The 18,180-nt window shown below is 37.9% G+C and overlaps 2 protein-coding genes across 3 annotated transcripts; both read left to right on the top strand.

Annotated features, from left to right (window-relative positions):
* The first annotated feature begins 1,338 nt into the window (after positions 1–1,338).
* Positions 1,339–2,737, top strand: epd (ependymin). The gene is made up of 6 exons (XM_028421679.1): positions 1,339–1,507; positions 1,613–1,644; positions 1,729–1,866; positions 1,955–2,141; positions 2,230–2,311; positions 2,396–2,737. Exons 1-6 carry the CDS (start codon positions 1,435–1,437, stop codon positions 2,520–2,522), a joined length of 639 nt encoding a protein of 212 aa, XP_028277480.1. The 5' UTR covers positions 1,339–1,434; the 3' UTR covers positions 2,523–2,737.
* Positions 2,738–3,790: 1,053 nt separating this feature from the next.
* Positions 3,791–17,386, top strand: stag2a (STAG2 cohesin complex component a). Of its 2 annotated transcripts, none has more exons than XM_028421116.1 (34): positions 3,791–3,990; positions 5,886–6,012; positions 6,119–6,197; positions 6,309–6,467; positions 6,644–6,740; positions 6,835–6,911; positions 7,074–7,278; positions 7,377–7,528; positions 8,386–8,459; positions 8,686–8,809; positions 8,891–8,989; positions 9,093–9,172; positions 9,259–9,366; positions 9,916–10,024; positions 10,174–10,291; positions 10,379–10,482; positions 10,574–10,666; positions 10,744–10,833; positions 10,925–11,128; positions 11,208–11,278; positions 11,444–11,531; positions 11,896–11,976; positions 12,380–12,472; positions 12,555–12,729; positions 12,874–13,013; positions 13,092–13,193; positions 13,293–13,441; positions 13,542–13,670; positions 13,752–13,960; positions 14,130–14,367; positions 14,469–14,579; positions 14,652–14,778; positions 15,001–15,078; positions 15,221–17,386. In XM_028421116.1, the coding sequence occupies exons 2-34, from the start codon at positions 5,969–5,971 to the stop codon at positions 15,242–15,244; spliced, it is 3,831 nt and encodes a 1,276-aa protein (XP_028276917.1). In that variant the 5' UTR covers positions 3,791–3,990; positions 5,886–5,968; the 3' UTR covers positions 15,245–17,386. The 2 variants fall into 2 exon arrangements, with proteins under 2 accessions (XP_028276917.1, XP_028276916.1); XM_028421115.1 differs by having other exon boundaries at positions 14,127–14,367.
* The last annotated feature ends 794 nt before the right edge of the window (positions 17,387–18,180 follow it).

Raw genomic sequence — 18,180 nt, 5'->3', positions numbered from 1 at the left:
TGGCCAGGAAGCTGGGCTGCAGGTCAGCACACCATGCAGACCTGGAGGTAAAGAGACCTGCAGAAAGATACACACTCCACGATGGGTTTTTAAACATATAGACATAAGAGTAACAACATAACCTCTAACACATGGTTGGTTTTTGATAGGTCTGGTTGGGACATACCAACAGAGGGGAAAATATAGGTTAAAAAAAGCTTGAATAAAAGTGTTTATCTGCTGTTATGTCTTATACTTTAAAGTTTAAATTTATGCTCTTTTAGAGTAGCAATAAAAATATTAGATTGAATCTCATTACATTTCTCTCCTGTCTGACAGCATGCACAGTGTTTGCTTGAAAGCTGGTGTCCACAGGAACAAGAGACATCTGCACAAATTGTGAAACAACAACAGAGTTCTGACCCGGCTTAGTCAATGTGTTATAAACACACCAGGCTTTCTATTTAACTTGGATCAGTTCAAGAAAAAAACAGCTAAGGGTGATTTGGAGGTTATAGTTTAATAAAAAAGCCCTCTCATACTTTGTGAGGCATTATGTATTTACAGTTCTATTGCAGTCCGTGTCGAAATCCCAATGTAGAGGTAACAAGCAGGGGGTTGTAAAGTTAAAACATGATGGGATATTTGTAAAAACTGGAACTGGAAAATGATTACTAAATGTACAGAAGCAAGGGGGTGTCCTTGGTCAAGTTAAGGCTCTGTGAAGTTTCTTGTTGAAATCTTTATATATAATAAAACATGTCACATTACAGATTCCCTGCAAGTATCTCCCTCTGCATGACTATAGAACTGAATAAAAGAATTCAATAAAGTCTTAAGAGTTTTTTTTGGTTTTTGTTTAGAAAGCAGATCATGCAGAAAGGTTTCAGTTGACAGATATGTCATTTTATCAGTTTTTGACTCATGCATTTTGCCAGATACTATGACAAGGAATTTTTTTAAAGAGTGGTTTCAGTTCTTGATAGACACAGGTTTTGTCCATGACTGACTGATATCAGCCCAAAACTTAGCCACAAGCCTAAATTTGCATAGGTTTTCACAGTGAGATGTCATATTGTGAGACTTATGAGCCGCAATGACTTGTTTTTCTATGTTACTTCTTCATATTTACACCCATCCTCTCTGTGCTGACACACAAACACATCTAAGTACAGCTGCACAATCACACACATAAAAAAACACAAAGTGATGAAAATTTTATAAAAAAATCTTTAATTGGGTCACCACCAGCCGGCACAGTGTCTAATATGTTTAGACAGCTTGATGTTTGAAGTCCAGGGGGTCATAATCCTGGGTCTTTTTACGTAAGAATTGTCGTCTGTCAGTTTTAAGTTGTCCTATAAAAGGAGCTGCGGGTTCACAGGAGGATAGATGCGCTTATAGTTGTTTTTGCCATCTCTAACATTATTCTGTGACTCCCTCTGGACCAGGAAAATGCTGGCTGTTACACTTCTCGTCTTCATGTGCTTGACTGCCTCCACCCGCGCAGAACACCACCAGCCATGTCGTAAGTAAAAAACGTTTTAATTGATTGTATTTTGATCCTGTGTATTGTTATGTATGTTATCAGTGTGTGAAAGGCCTATCTTAACTGACTGATCTTATCTTGCAGATTCACCCAATATGACAGGATTCATGACTGTGGTGAGTCTTTTTCTTCATTTTAAACCAACTTTAAATTTTAAAACATAACATTAAATCTCTCTTCTCATCTCTGAATGAACACAGATGTCTCTGAAGGGTGACGTGAGAACATTTGGTGCATTCACTTACGATTCGCTGGGCAAGAAACTGCGTTTCAAATCAAACGACAGCCTGCCCGTTAATGCCTCACTGGCTGTGGATCTGCTGATGTTTTTCGAAGAGGTAACTAGAAGCCTTATTTAAACAGTAATAAATGTCACTTGCAGCTGTTTTACAACTTGATATGTAAACCCGTGTCTTCTTCTGACAGGGGATATTCTATGAGATTGACAGCAAAAACCAAAGCTGTGAGAAAAAGGCACTACAATGCACAATGCACCCTCTAGATATTCCTGATGATGCCGCATTTTTGTCTACATTATACTCTGGGAGTCGAGCCATTGAGGGAGAGGGATTAAAAGTCAACATATGGACAGGATCAACGCCAGACAAGAAAGGTGGAACAGCTGTTATAATAATATTACGCATGGCTTTACTGTAACTTAGTTGCAGTATTATTCATTAGAAACCTCTTCTTTTCTTCAGGCCACTACTCCATGGCTGTAACCATGGGATGTTTGCCTGTGACCGCCTTCATGTTCTATGAGCCCACAGCCCTCATTTTCACGTTAGTAATTGTAGAATCATGCACATTTTGATGAACTGAATACCCTTCAAAAATGACATTTTTTGTTTCATTACTTTCCTACAGCACCATGAACGTGGAAACCGAGATCCAAGATCCTGAGCTCCTCATGGTGCCTTCCATTTGTCAGGGACTGCAGGTGGAGGAGACACCTGAAGGGACTGTACATAGTTTCTTCAATGAGTTTGTGTAAATGAAGCCTTACCAGTAGAAAAATCAAACCCTTATCCCAGCATGGCCTGCAGAACTATAGACTCTTCTCTCCTTTTGATGTGTGACTCCAGTTTTTTCTTGCAACCCTGCACTGCATCACATCTGCTTCCATCACACTTTCCACTTCACTATGAAGATATGGCTTTGAACGGATCACTCTATATACATGAATTTTGATGTGAGAGGAAAATATGCAACATGAATTTTAGAATTAGTCATACTTACTAACGGTGGCTTTTCAAGTTGGTACTGCTTACACAACCTGTAAAGATATGATTAATGGAACAATAAAAATGTCAAAGCTGTAAAAAGGTGTTAAGTGTCTCTTTAGTGAGCTGTGTGGTCTGATACATCAACACACAGGCCTGTGAGAACTGCAGTTTTATATGTAATCAATCAATCAATCAATCAATCAATCAATCAATAGTTACCAACACCAACACTTGTATTATGATGAGTTTTCATGAGGCTGTATGTTTCTAAGCAACACTAGCACCCTAACAGTAAAAAAAAATTGCAGCAATAAAAAGTAAAAAATAAGACATGATCAGGTTACATCTTAATTTGACTTTTTACTTGGGATTAAAAACAGGATATCTACAGTAAATATGTTGTCATTTGTGTGCAGCATTGTGTTGTAATTTTACAAGAATACAACAATAAACTCTAAACTAACATACCATAATTGAAAGAATACACAAACACAGTACAATACAGTATTATAGTGACAAAGTCACAAATATTTGTGGACTAATGCGTTCCCTTCTGCACAGTCTGATCAATATCAGTATATATGTACATACTGTCCATACTACAGATGTCTATATATGCTACTTTAAAGATTTATAAATAAATAAATAAATAAATAAACAAATACAAATTTTACAATTTAAAATTATTTTTTTTTAATTCCATCCATTCATACCTCTCATAAAAAGTTTAAAAACGAATGTGCAATAGTTTTAATTTTATTATTTGTGTGTCCTCTACCAACAATAGGCCACAGTGTTGTTTCTAGAACTGTACTATGCTTCATTATTTGTGAATTAAACGGTTTTGCATTTATCTAAATGTCTTAGCAGTATTCAAAATACTGGTTCACATAAACATAGACTGTGCTGAAGCGCATATATTACTACACAATGACTCAGTCAGCAGAAAAGTCAGAGGCTTCAGAGCGCTGCCGGTCAGGACATAGCCCCTCTGGCCTGTAATACACGCTGTCACCGACAGGTGGTGTGTGTGCTGCATTCATAACAACGAAAATACACACTGTACCTTGCTATATTAGCTACCAAGGAGCCTCTCATCGTTAGCTAGCAAATAAAGTGTTGTTTTTGAGATTTGGAAAATGACAGTTTGTGCAGATAACTGACGAAAATATCCCCTATAAATACCCCGCAACCATTGGAGTATTTGGTTTCAGTCCGTCTTTGAATTAAAACGAGGTAAGTTGTAAAATGGCGGATAGCTAATGTTAACACTTAGGTAGTTTGACATTGGTACTGCTTTACTGGGTAGCTGTCCAGACATTTGTAGCCAGTGTCACCAAGAGTCATAAATATAGAAAGCCAACTCTATCAGAATATCTCGAGATCAACGTGATTAAAAATTGCATCTTATGGTTCCAGTTGATATTAAGTATGCTAATGGTGTTGTTAGCCAGCTGTAGCTAATGACAATGCTAGCCAGGTTAGCAACTAATATGATTAAAATGTATACAAACACTGAAGTAAATCTAATCGTAACGTCCCTTGCTCGGTCCTAACGTTCGAGGAGAATGCCTAAAGGTAGCTAACTAGGTAGAGAGTTAATGTATGTGGTAACATCACATAAGTCGGGTTAGCTCACATTAGCCTGGGAGCTAATGCTTGGCCGTCGTAGCAAAGACGGCACGTCAGGAAGAGATGAGAGTGGATAGGAGTCAGCAGCCTCCGAAACATCTGCAGCTGTTTGTAGTTCGGAAGTATACAACTGCGCGTGTCAGAATTGTTGTGTAGTGGTTTTGTTAGGAGATCAAGTACCATTACATTTTACTAACATGGTTCCCATTTTAAATGAGCATTAAGGTCACAGTAATCATTCAACAAAGTAACTAACGTTATTTTACGGCGTTTCCTGTTTAGTGCTTTGGAATTTGAAGTGAGGGTCCTCGTCTGTGCAGAGCAACACCAACCCCCTAGTGCTAACCAAAGTTATGAAACACTAGTAAGTTTATTGAATGAATTAAGATAGCACCCATTTTAACAACGTAGGTCTGTCAGTTTAAATTAAAACCAAAAACATGGACAAGCCCTACCATCCACATATAAATCCTGTCTGCCACGTAACAATCATTGTGATTAAAGAAAAAGTTGTTAATGAAGTGTCTGGGTCTGGACTATGCTGAAAATGTGGAGCTGACTAATGTGCTTGTTATGGATTGTGGATTTTATTTGCTTTACCAAAATAGTTGACTTCACTCTTTGATAATAGTGATTACAATAAATAAACAGCATAAAAGCATAAATTGGCCAGTAATATCTAAATAAATACGGTATTGTGTGCTTTCTATAGTAGAAATAATGATTGTTATCTTGGAGTTTGTTTCATTTGGACTTCTAGAGTCTGAATACAAACCTCAAATTATATCCACAAGTAGAGATAAAAAAGAGTTTGTGAGTCCTCAGTCTAGACCTATGACAGCTTCCCTTTAAGATTTATACATATGCAGCTAGAAATACTAAAAAAAAACTTGCAGACTGAGCTTGCAGCAAACTGATGATGATAGAAAGTAGCAGGGCCATACTGTTTTCTATATTTTGGAATCAGTCACAATAATCTCATAAGCAGCCACACTGCTGCTGTGGCGCAGCTAGCTTTCTCTTATCTAAAGTTTTTGTTGCAGTGCTGTTAAATGAGCCATGACAAATACAATCTAATTATGTCTTCTTTTATCAAATTTAAGATCTCTGCATCATTATTATCAGGGCACATACACAGCTTTCTCATCACTAAGATTGCCATTAATGACCCCTTTCTACCGAAGGCAGTCAGAAGGGTGCAATGTAGCATGGAACTCCATTTTAGTTTTAGTTTAATTTTGTAATTGATTTTTAGAGTTCTAACAAGTGGCCTAGATCAAAACACAATCCAAGCTTAACCACTATCATATGGCCACCTGTGCTCCTTCTTATTATAAAAATAATTATACACATCCTCTTTTCCTTTCCCTTGTATTTGCCATCAGCTGAACCCTATTAAAAATGTAATTGATGTGTTTTATTTTTGGTCAAGGTGTATTGCAGCCAGTGCAGTTACTCATCACTATATTGACACATATTGAAATTTGTTTTCTTTTCAGGTGTTGCTGAAGAGATACATTCTTGCTTAGGGTCCAGAACAGTAGAAGCACCTGCTACAGAAGATCCAGAAAATGTTAAAGAAATGATAGCAGCGCAGGATTTACACACAGAGTCTCAGTTTCCTCAGTAAGTGTTCTGCCTAAGAAAACTATAATTCAAATATCTTTGAATGTCTCTTTTGCAAATGTATGTAAATAATATGTTTCAATTGGACTCGATGTTTTATGCACAGAGAGGCAGAATCTCAATTGTCTTCAGATACTGACTTTGAGGATCCTGATAGCAAAAATGCAAGGACAGGAAGAGGCACGGTATGATATTTTCCATTCTTGTTCATTGTAATAAATGTCTTTTATGATGCAGTCGAACACATAGTTACAATAACAGTTTAATCTTTCATTGAAAACCTTGTTCCCAAACAGGCAGCCAAGAAAGGGAAGAAGGCAGTTGGGGATAAGGCCAAAGGTGGGGGTGCAGGGAGGGGGTCTGGTCTTAACTGGATGAATGGCCATCATCAGGAGAATGGAATGGAGAATATGTCTCTATTTGAGGTGGTTAAAATGGGCAAGAGTGCCACACAGGTGGGTGTAAGGTTCTGTTTTTTGCTTTGCAATTTCTTTTTGCTTATGAACATAATTACATTGGATTTGCTTCACATTTCTTGGAAGTACATTCAACGTGATCATCTCTAATGTAGTTTATTAGGCTTATTTGAGTTTGATGTATGACTGATTGTTGTGTTTTTTTCATTCTCTAGTCTGTTGTTGATGACTGGATTGAGGCATACAAACATGACAGGGACAGCGCTCTCTTGGAGTTAATCAATTTCTTCATTCAGTGCTCTGGCTGTAAAGGTACCTGTCTGACTTGATGCGGCAACATATGTGGCGGTGTGGTTTCCACATACATCTGCTGAATTCTACTGCCGTTGTGTGATTCTTTCCAAAGGTGCTGTGAGTGGAGAGATGTTCAGACATATGCAGAACTCCGAAATCATCCGAAAAATGACAGAGGAGTTTGATGAGGTAGATTAAGTTTGTGTTTTAATAAAAACATGATAAAAAAATATTCTAATCGTAGATCTGTGCAATTACTACCTTGGAAGATATTTTAATTCTTGCAAATTTAAATGGAAATGAGCCAAATCTTAACGTAAATCTGATTATCTCTCTGCTATCACCAAACAGGACAGCGGTGACTATCCTCTAACTCTCTCAGGACCACAGTGGAAGAAATTCAGGATAAGCTTCAGTGATTTCATTTCAGTTCTGGTGCGACAGTGTCAATACAGCATCATTTACGACGAGTACATGATGGACACAGTCATCTCACTACTCACTGGCCTGTCTGACTCACAAGTCAGAGCATTTAGACATACAAGCACATTAGCAGGTCAGTTTTTAATACGTGCTCCATGCCAATGTCCTCTCTGATATTGTTTGGAAGCTGTGGTTCCTGATGCATGCATCTAAACTTTGTGTCTATGACAGCCATGAAGTTGATGACGGCCTTGGTGAACGTCGCTCTGAACCTGAGCATCAATATGGACAATACGCAGAGACAGTATGAGGCAGAGAGGAACAAGGTTATTGCAAAAAGGGCCAATGACAGGTTGGAACTGCTGTTACAAAAGCGTAAAGAGGTGAGGAGAAAAACACTTTGTATACATTTATGTAGGCTTTATGGATGTGTTCACAGACAAGTTGTGTCCAGACCACTGGAGAAAAATATAATTTAGTCCTGCTCTGCTCAGCATGCTTTTATTAGATAGCTCTCATGACATGTGAGCCACCAATACAATGCTGCTTGTGGGGCTAAATTAATTTGCCTTGTGCTCATTTTACAAAAAATGACATGATTTTGTGGTTCAAATGTTTTGTCACTACATCCTAAATCCTGCGTTTAGTTAGATGTTTTTGAATTTATACAAATCTATACATATATAGTTATCATGCAGTAATCACATAATCATTTGTTCTTACATTGTGTGTATGAATGAATCAGTGTAGCGTAGTATTTGTCACATGTAAAAACACTAGTAGCCAAAATAATAAAAAAAAAACACTTGACCTTAAATCACAATAGTTTTTTGAACTAAAGTAAAAGAAGAAGCTTTTATTTTGAATCATTATTTTGTTTTCATTGTCATTGGCTTTTAATAAAGACTAGTAGTTGTAAGGAGATTTTCTTACTTTGACAGCTGGCTCAGCGTCTTTATGCAGGCAGTGTAATATCACCTCGAGTCTGCTATAATTCTCTTATCTAATATCTCATTGACTGCCATGTGTTTCAATCCCTGCCGTATTAGTCATGAGCTGCTTTTCTACAAAAGGCATCACTGGGAGTCAAATTTCATTTTTAATAATTCTCTTTCTAAAACCATTCGTCACTGCTCTTGCAACACATTATTGCCTCTCCCACTATTATTATTGTTAACTGTTAGAACTTAATTTGTTTTTCTGCAATTAATTTGAAATACATTTCTTGTGAATCTTTCAGCTTCAAGAAAATCAAGATGAAATTGAAAACATGATGAATGCGATTTTCAAAGGAGTGTTTGTTCACAGATATCGGTAAGTGATTCCCTGATTGGCTTGCACGCTGTACACTAAAGAATGTCACTGACTCGCCTTACTTACACTCATGTCTCAGCGCAAGAGGCAAGACTCAGTGCTTATTTATGACTCCTTGGCGCCCTCTAGTGTGAAATTAATGTAAACACAAGCACACGTTAATATGCATGTACACAGAATATGTCAGGCCTAATAATTCCATAAGTCCATCATTTTTGTTTTCCAGGGATGCCATTGCTGAAATCCGAGCTATTTGTATTGAGGAGATTGGAGTGTGGATGAAGCTGTACAGTGATGCCTTTCTTAATGACAGTTACTTAAAATATGTTGGCTGGACATTGCATGACAAGGTGAGCTGTTTGGAGGTGAAAAATAGTATATTTGTAGTTAATATTGTTAATGATAAATAGTATTTTATATTGTGACTGCAGCAAGGAGAGGTGCGGCTGAAGTGCCTGACTTCCCTGCAAGGTCTGTACTACAACAGAGAGATCAGCACTCGACTGGAGCTATTCACCAGTCGCTTCAAGGTGAGCCAGCTGCTGATGCATTTCAGTACTAGAAGCTCTTGTATATCATTTACTGGAATTGTATAGGATTTGATGTCTCCCTGTATGCATTCGTCTCTGACAGGATCGCATTGTCTCTATGACTCTGGACAAGGAATATGATGTTGCAGTGCAAGCTATTAAACTTTTGACCCTTGTCTTACAGTAAGAAACCATCCTCCTCTAAATACAAAACCATAAAATGTGTTTCTTAAAAACAGTATACACAATGTGCACATTTTATCTAATAGGAGCAGTGATGATGTCCTGACAGCAGAGGACTGTGAGAGTGTATATCATCTGGTTTACTCAGCACATCGACCCATTGCTGTTTCAGCAGGAGAGTTCCTTTTTAAGAAGTAAGTATTTCAGTTGAATTGACATATATAAACATACAGTTGAAGACAAAATGTTTACCCCCCTGATATAAACATAATTCTTTTTCAAATATTTCCCAAATGCTGTTTAATAGAACAAAGCATTTTAAACAAAACATTTTACCATAGTATACCCCCTGTGAAAAAGCCTAAATTACTCGAATTTGCAAAGTGAGCATTATTGACTGACCTGCATAGCCCTGACTTAAATTCGACTGAAAATCTGTGGAGTATAATAAAGACCAGGGTCCACATCAGAAGGAGCTTGAGAGGTTCACCATGTAATTATTTTTTTTTCTTAACTGTATATTATGGTTTTAGCACCAGTAATAAGCCTGACAGAATGATTGTTGATCACATGGAGAGGCTCTTTGATATTTTATTTAAATGACTGAAGGGAAAATCTACTAATCTGTGGCACCCACACTATGGCTTATCTGAAGGGACTGCAAACAATTATTCTGCTTGCACTACTTATTTTTAACAGCCTTTTATTGCCCTTATTACCCTATTTTATTGTGCTGATTGAAGGCTCTTCAGCCATCGAGGTCCTGAGGAGGAGGGATTACCCAGGAGGGGAAGGCAGAGCCTCAATGGCAGCCTCATCAAGACTACAGTCTTCTTCTTCTTAGAGAGCGAGGTGACCAAAACTTTTGCATTAGGCATGGGCTCATGTCCTTCCAATTAATTTAGTCTAAAGTTTGTTCTATACTTTTATTTTTTAATTCAAATTGCCTTGTTTCAATCTTTTATTTTACATGTTTATATTTCACGTTTGATGTTTTACAGCTCCATGAACATGGAGCCTACTTGGTGGACAGTCTTTGGGAGTGTGCATCAGAGCTACTGAAGGACTGGGAGACTATGATCAGCTTGTTGCTGGATGAGCCTATGCCAGGAGAAGAACGTAAGAAACTCATCGTCTCATTGCTTTTTTGTCTACTTGCATATTTTTATTACATTATCAGTTTCTGTGTGATTGTTTTTTTTCTAGCCCTGACTGATCGTCAGGAGACAGCTCTGGTTGAGATCATGCTCTGTGCCATCCGGCAGGCTTGTGAATGCCACCCTCCGGTGGGCAGAGGCACAGGGAAGAGAGTGAGTGTCCTGTTGTCATGCTCGACAGAAAGGATTAACCTTGTCTTTTTTTAATTATTCCATGTTAATGGGCTTTTTTTGAATGACAAAGGTCCTGACTGCAAAGGAGAAAAAGACACAGCTGGATGATCGGACACGGATAACAGAGATGTTTGCTGTGGCTTTGCCTCTGTTACTGGCAAAGGTAAGAGCTCTTCTGCATCCAGCAGCCTATTCAGCATTGATTTGTACACTTGTACAGATGTGTTTCTCTTTCCATAGTACTGTGTTGACATTGATAAGGTGACCAATTTGCTACAAATACCAAAGTACTTTGATCTTGACATCTACACAACTGGACGGTTAGAAAAGGTTTGTCAATGTTTACTTTTTATACACCTTAGAGTTCAAACGTTTCATTATATGCATTCCCCGTAAGACATTCTCTTATGCTTTCATTTAGCATTTGGATGCCTTGCTGCGACAAATCTGGGAAGTTTTGGATAAACACACAGACACTGAGGTCCTGGAGGCCTGCTCTACCACATACCACTATCTCTGCAACGAGGAGTTCACAATCTTCAACCGTGTGGATATTGCTCGCTCCCAGCTACTCGATGAGCTTGTAGACAAGTATAACAGACTTCTGGAAGACTTTCTGCAAGAGGTAGGTGCTGTAAGATGTGGATTGTACTAATTTGTGGGTGAATAGCCACAATTTAACAAATCTGTTCCTTTTTTATCAGGGTGAAGAGCCAGATGAGGATGACGCCTACCAGGTTCTATCCACACTTAAGAAAATCAGCGCTTTTCACAAGTAAAGCAGTTTGTGTTGTGGACAAAATATATTTAACAGTTTCCTTTGATACTGCAGAGCACTTTAGTGAGCTAGTCTGTAAAGTTAGGGGAAAGATATCAGCAATGGCATGAATACCTATTATAAAGTATACCTTTATTTTTACATTTGTTTTCCTGCTTCCAGTGCACATGACCTCTCTACATGGGACCTCTTCACCAGCAACTACCGGCTACTAAACACAGGCCTGCAGAATGGAGATATGCCTGAGCAGGTATTACAGACTTAACAGTAGAGGCTTTGCAGTGAATCAGTTTACATTCACTTAAACCAGGTTGCAGTCCATAGTAGAGAATTATAAAGGAACCTTGACCATGACTTCTAATCATTTATTTTTTAAAATGTATAGAGACAGTAGCAGGGCTGAATTCTGAGATAATTACATGAAGCCTTACTTTCTGACATTTACAAAAAATGTCTTGAAATAAGTAGTTCCTAGACGTTCAAAGAATTGCTTTTTTTCTTATTATACACAATTCTTAGGAAACACCTAGTGTAACTGCTACAGTTACAGTAAGAAAGACTCAAAATAAAGTCAGTTAGCAATCACTGTAATTACTGATCTTTTGTTTTTACAGATAGTGGTCCATGCAATGCAGTGCACACATTACATCATCCTGTGGCATCTTGCAAAGGTTTCTGATAGCAGTTCAGTAAAGGTACGGGTCAGGAAACTTTTTTTAATACCGGGTGAAAATAATAATGATTTAGCTAAACAAATGACATTTCTACGCATGTGTTTGTCAAATAGCTGCAATACTGCAAGACAGTTTTAAAACAGAACCGGAGAGCTGGCCAACATTGCCATTAATTAATTTCTCAGATTATTATTTGTGCAATACATTGTGTCAGTTTGACATATTTTAGTGATGTATTTTTTTATTATTTATTACTATTTATTAGTAGCACTGACACATCTTATTCTTCACCATTCTCACAAAGTTATCTTCCATCCTGCACATCATTTTCTGTCAAGTTTAGATTTGAATGCTGAGTCCGTTGTTCAATATTGAGTTTAAAGCTTGTTCTTAGATCACTTATTGGACTGTTTTGCTCATTTAGGGTGACATGGTGACCTTGAGAAAGCAAATGAGAGCCTTCTGCTTAATGTGCCAACGTTACATAAACAGCATAAACACTGCAGTCAAAGAACAGGTGGGATTATGAGGAAGATTTTTTTAAAGCTTTCTTCAATACAACTGATTTTATAAATGCTCAAGTGTTTTGTGTTTTCCAGGCCTTCACTATTCTGTGTGATCTGCTGCTGATCTTCAGTCATCAAATAATGTCTTCTGGCCGGGAGCAGCTGGAGTCTCTGGTCTATATGCCAGATTCTTCTTTGCAGGCAGAGCTCCTTAACTTCATTCTGGATCAGGTTTTCATTGATCAGGATGATGACAGCAACAGCACAGGTAAGAGTCAGTTGCTCTGCCCTGTAAACCTACTATATTTAGGGCCTGAGCACCGAGTGGTGTGAAGGCCCTATTGTAATTAAGTTTGAAGCGGGAAGAAAGGGACCGATTTGTGTTTGATTTTGTTTTTTTTGTTTTTTTCAGATGGACAGCAAGAAGATGAAGCCACTAAAATTGAGGCTCTGCACAAGCGAAGAAACCTTCTTGCTGCCTATTGCAAATTAATCATTTACAATGTTGTGGAAATGAACACTGGAGCAGATATTTTTAAGCAGTACATGAGGGTAGGTTTGAAGTCTTTAGTAATTGTACAGAATTTCTCTGCTGTTTTTGCTCACTGTGTTTTGTGTTTTCTTTCTCAGTATTACAGTGATTATGGAGACATCATTAAGGAAACAATGAGTAAAACAAGACAAATCGACAAAATACAGTATGCAAAGACACTTATATTGAGCCTGCAAAAGGTAAGATGGAGACTGATTGTGAAAAGACAAACTCCACACCCTGTGAAACTTCCTTGAAACAAATGTGGTAAAAGTGTGTTTTTGTTGGTTACTTTGCAGTTATTCAATGACATGTTGTCTGAACTCGGTTTCAATATTGATCGCTCATCATCAGCCTTCTGTGGCATAAAAGAGCTTGCCCGGCGCTTCTCACTGACCTTTGGTTTGGATCAGTTGAAGACCAGGGAGGCCATTGCTATGCTACATAAGTAAGTGATATATTGTTGCATGCAGCTCAGCTCCAACAAGAACACCTTTGATTAAATGACCAATGCCTCATTTGTTATTTGCAATGTATTTGTTTCCTAGGGATGGAATTGAGTTTGCTTTTAAAGAGCCTTCTCCTCAAGGAGAAGGAGGTCCAGCACTCAATCTAGCTTTTTTGGATATCCTGAGCGAGTTCTCCAGCAAACTAATTCGACAGGACAAGAGGACAGTGTAAGTCTTAGGCAAAATGTGTAATGTGGGCCTGATGAGGAACACTTGTTCTAATGTTGACTTTCACTCTGACTTCCACAGTCACATGTACTTGGAGCGATTCATGACATTTCAGATGGCCCTGCAGAGAGAGGACTGCTGGCTGCCCCTTATCTCATATAGGAATTCCCTGCAGGCTGGAGGAGACGATGACACTATGTCTGTCATCAGCGGGATCAGCAGTCGAGGGTCCACTGTCAGAAGTAAAAAATCCAAGGCAGCCGCTGCTAGCAAGAGAAAAATGCCTGAAGGTGAGCTATTGTGAAGCTTTACAATATATGTCAGTCACTCTGATATATAGATCCTCTGCAAACCTCTATATCTAAACCACCATTATCTCCTACCACTTTATTAATTAAATGACACTCATATTACTGTTGATACAGCATTCACTCTGTAATTAGTAATCTTCTTTAGCAGAGGAGAACAGCTGCAGCAGTAGTGATTCAGTTTGGATAAACCGTGAGCAGAATGTACAGACGCCAGTGATGATGCATTCACCCCACCCCACATCCACTGTCCTGAGGGATCCAAAGAAGATGAGGCCAGAGGACAGCTACACAGCCTCATTCACCATGCCAGGAGAGCAGCATCCCCATCAGCCCGTGCCTCCTCAACAAACGCCACACCATCAGCATCAGGCTGCCATTGATTACAAGTACAAAAGCCTTTCTGTTACACGAGTATTACGTTTTAAAACATGCTGCTGTTTTCAGCATCGAGTACTCCTTTTGACAAGTCATGTTTATGTTAACGCAGCACCCAGGTCACTTGGATGTTGACACAGAGACAACAAGCTGAAGCCCGTCAACAGCAGGAGCGGATTAGCATGCACTACGCCAAAATGAGGAACCACATGCAGCAAGCAATGTAAGATGAAAATACAAAATTCAGCTCATTTAAAGCACAGTCCATTGACACCGATATTTGTGTGCTTTGCAGCCGTCGAGGGTCTGGACTCATGGAGGATGATGAGGAGCCAATAGTGGAAGATGTAATGATGTCATCAGAGGACCGGTTGGAAGACATCAATGAGGGCATGGATTTCGACACGATGGATATTGACTTGGTAAATGACAATAAACAGTCAGTTTCTTAGATAAATATTATGATACATGTTCAACAACTACCGGTACTTGTCAACAGGATGAATCCCCCTATGATGTGGTCGTATAAAAATGTTAATTGATATGATCTCTGAATGGATGACTGAATAGTTAATTTTGTCCACTTTAATAGTGGTTTGTCTCGTATTCTCACATAATTTTGTGGGGTATCTGTTACTTTTCAGCCAGCATCCAAGAATCGCAGAGAAAGAACTGAACTAAAGCCGGACTACTTCGATCCATCTTCTATCATGGATGATTCGGTAATAATTTTTTATAGATTGCCTTTCCTTGTTTATATTTTTTTCTGCCTTTTTCTGCCTATATGTTATAGAATCTTGCTCGATTTTTAAGTCATTAGATCATGAATATCTAAAAAAAAACATCTTTTATGTGTGTCTCTAGGTTCTCAATGTCTCAATGTTCTAACATGATCTGGATAAAGGAAATGTATCATCAAAATCCTTGGAAGATGACGTGAGTAATCTCTGTGGAAAATATAGAAAGAAATGGACAAATGGTTTGCAAAATGCCGGTGTTTGCCTCTTTAACACTTTGTAAAAATTTAGAGCTTAAGCTTGAATTTGAATTTTATTCTGCTATTGTCACACGCCAGACTATTGGAGAAATATTTCCATTTTGTTTGCATGGTGATGAGACAATAACAGGCTGAAATTCAAGTGATTAATATATACCTTTAAACATTTTCATTCAGTAGATAAAAATGTTGGATGTAAATACATAGTGGCCAATATACAGGAGGGGGCGAACACAATGTCATCAGAGGACAGAATTATGATGCCCTCACAAAATGTTACCTTTATAAGGCGTACAGTGTTCAGTTGTCGTACATTATAGTGGCACTGCACTTGTCCACCAAGCCATTTTTTTGGAATTTGATAGCCAAAGAACTGTTACCTGGCCAAAAAATATGTTTTAGTTTGGTATCCAGTCCAGAAAAAAACATTCTGTATGGTTGAAAATTCAAATCAGCAGTCATATAAATTCAGAATACATTTGAAGGATCATAAAAGGAAACCAGACATAATCAAAATCAGTATGGGTGTTTTCATACATCAGTATGGGTGTTTTCATGCTAGTGGAAAAGGGGTCTTACTACAACTCAGTGGTAATTATATAGCCATACTTTCCAAAATGATCATACATTCTTACCAACACCTCCTTGAATCAATCTAAACTGACACTGAACATCACGTTTGCAGCTCACATGTAACAAAGGGTACATTTTACTACATGTGTACTGCAGAGGTGTAGTGACATTGTGTTCACCTGCTGGATTTATAAAGTGTAGATTTTGGCATGGCATATATCGAAAACATGTACACAGTAAAGTATAATGTGAACTGGCGTGTCATACTGTTGAGAAGGCCTTGCCACAAATGATATACAGCATTCTCAGATTTCTTTGTGATGGTATTTTTTAGAAATATGAGTTCTGCTTTTATACTTTATAGATAATTTTGAATTATAAGATATTTTGTAATGACAATCAAATGTAAATGAATGGTTTCTAATCATGTTATTTCACATAGATACTAAAATGATCCTTTTTAACGGAAATGATTATGTTACTATAAATACGGCAATTTGTTTGTATTTTATTTTCATCTCTACAACAAATGGGTGCAAAAGTAATGCAAGTTCTCAAATGTAGTAATTTCATAAATGGTTGGTTGCATCAGAAATTATTTTTTAATATTGGGAACATTCATGTCAAAATACATAAAATATGGATTCAATGTTAAACATGTACTCTCATCTATATCCTGAGTTTTTTTTATCAGAGTATATTATCTAATATCATAACATGCCATGATGCAGTCTTTCATAGATGGATTTGGAAAACGGTTAAGAGAGATGTTTGTGTTATTTGTTTTTTTTTGACAGTTTGCAGGTGTGCAAAGAGCCAATTCCTTTGGTTTACCACTGTTGCGTGTATAAGAGTTTAAAATAATGTTAGAATGCTTTAGTTGGCTATGATAGGATCAGAATTGTTTATTATACATTTACAGATGTGTAATATATTGTGAATTGGTGCTCCTTTTATAATTGCAGTTATTTTACTTGTGTGAAAGTTTAGGGAATGGTTAAAAAACCTTAACCTACTAACTTGCTATTATACATACAGTATGTGTTTTCTTTGTTGTTTTTTTTAATGGAATGTTGCAATATTTCTTTTTTCCTTCGTGTGTCGGCCTGGTTGGCAGATTCAGACTTTGTGGAAGAAGGTGTTTGTCTGTAGGGGTTAGAAACAATCCCTGGCTGTCATTATACAGTGAGCACTCAGATCATGCGCTCTTAAATAGTAACATATACATACTAACAAAAATAAACGGACTACACCGTTAAATTGCCTGTAAATTTCCATGAATGATTTCATTTTGGATCTTCTGTTTTGCATCGAACTGCTGAAAATGTGCATACATCTGTATGTTTATACATATTTAAATATTTGCATATATTAAATTTGTGCTTTTTATTATATTTACAAAGTGCCCATTGCATCCTATAATATTTGTATTTATGTCTGGAGATGTAACACAAACAGAATAAACCCTCTACAGCTGTGTGATGATTTTAATAACCTGGGTGTCAGTCTGTTTTTTAGAAGATTCATGTCTTAGGTCTAATCAAGACTCCTTTGGGTCCAGGATAGATGGGGTCTCTTTTGTTTCTGAGAAGACTTTCATCATGTTGGGATGTGCTGTGGTGTATGTGTGCTCACTGATTGAGTGCAGGAACAGTAGCAGAGTAAAGAGCAGGTATTTAGTAAAGGCGCCAGTAAGAGACTGACGGGGGACACGCAGCTCTGTGTCTCCATCTGGGGGTTCCATCTGCAGAGATAGAGTGGCTCTGTGCCTCATTGGAGAGACAGAGTTGTTTCTGTCATCTTAGGGTATCTTCCATCAGCCTGGCCCTGCTCAAGGTGTCTTTCTGTTAAAAGGGAGTTTTCCCTTGCCGCTGATGCCTTAGGCGCTTGCTCGTACATAAATTTTAAGTGTGTGGCACGTGCAGATGTTTATATAGCGAAACTGAATGTTTCAGTGAATGTTAAAATGATGTGAATCATACACTCACTGTATGAGATGATTCTTTGAGCATAAAACTCCAACCATAACAGAGATAAGGGTAAAAAAATCAGAGAATCTGAGAGAAACAGTGATGGCTGCTGAAACTTCCAGAGGACGGGTGCCAGAGCTGCTTCAAAACTTCTTTCTTCACTGAGGAAATATGGACATTATTGTCCACCAGTGAGTCCCTGGTCCTTCAGATGGAGGTGGACACTTTATCTATCACATGATACTGATACTCACAACAGGAAAACACAAGGACCTGATGTTTTT

The sequence above is a fragment of the Parambassis ranga genome, chromosome 14, assembly GCF_900634625.1.
Source record: "Parambassis ranga chromosome 14, fParRan2.1, whole genome shotgun sequence".
NCBI lineage: Eukaryota > Metazoa > Chordata > Actinopteri > Ambassidae > Parambassis > Parambassis ranga.
The sequence above is the reverse complement of the archived record's forward strand: the minus strand, read 5'-3'. Positions and strand labels throughout refer to the sequence as shown.

Bases quoted from the DNA above. Each gene is read 5' to 3' on its own strand.
- epd (XM_028421679.1), top strand. From the start codon at position 1,435: ATGCTGGCTGTTACACTTCTCGTCTTCATGTGCTTGACTGCCTCCACC. The intron at 1,508-1,612 runs GTAAGTAAAAAA...CTTATCTTGCAG, and splicing joins AGAACACCACCAGCCATGTC to ATTCACCCAATATGACAGGA. The intron at 2,312-2,395 runs GTTAGTAATTGT...ACTTTCCTACAG, and splicing joins CCCACAGCCCTCATTTTCAC to CACCATGAACGTGGAAACCG.
- stag2a (XM_028421115.1), top strand. From the start codon at position 5,969: ATGATAGCAGCGCAGGATTTACACACAGAGTCTCAGTTTCCTCA. The intron at 11,977-12,379 runs GTACGGGTCAGG...TTGCTCATTTAG, and splicing joins CTGATAGCAGTTCAGTAAAG to GGTGACATGGTGACCTTGAG. The intron at 13,014-13,091 runs GTAGGTTTGAAG...TTTCTTTCTCAG, and splicing joins TTTTTAAGCAGTACATGAGG to TATTACAGTGATTATGGAGA.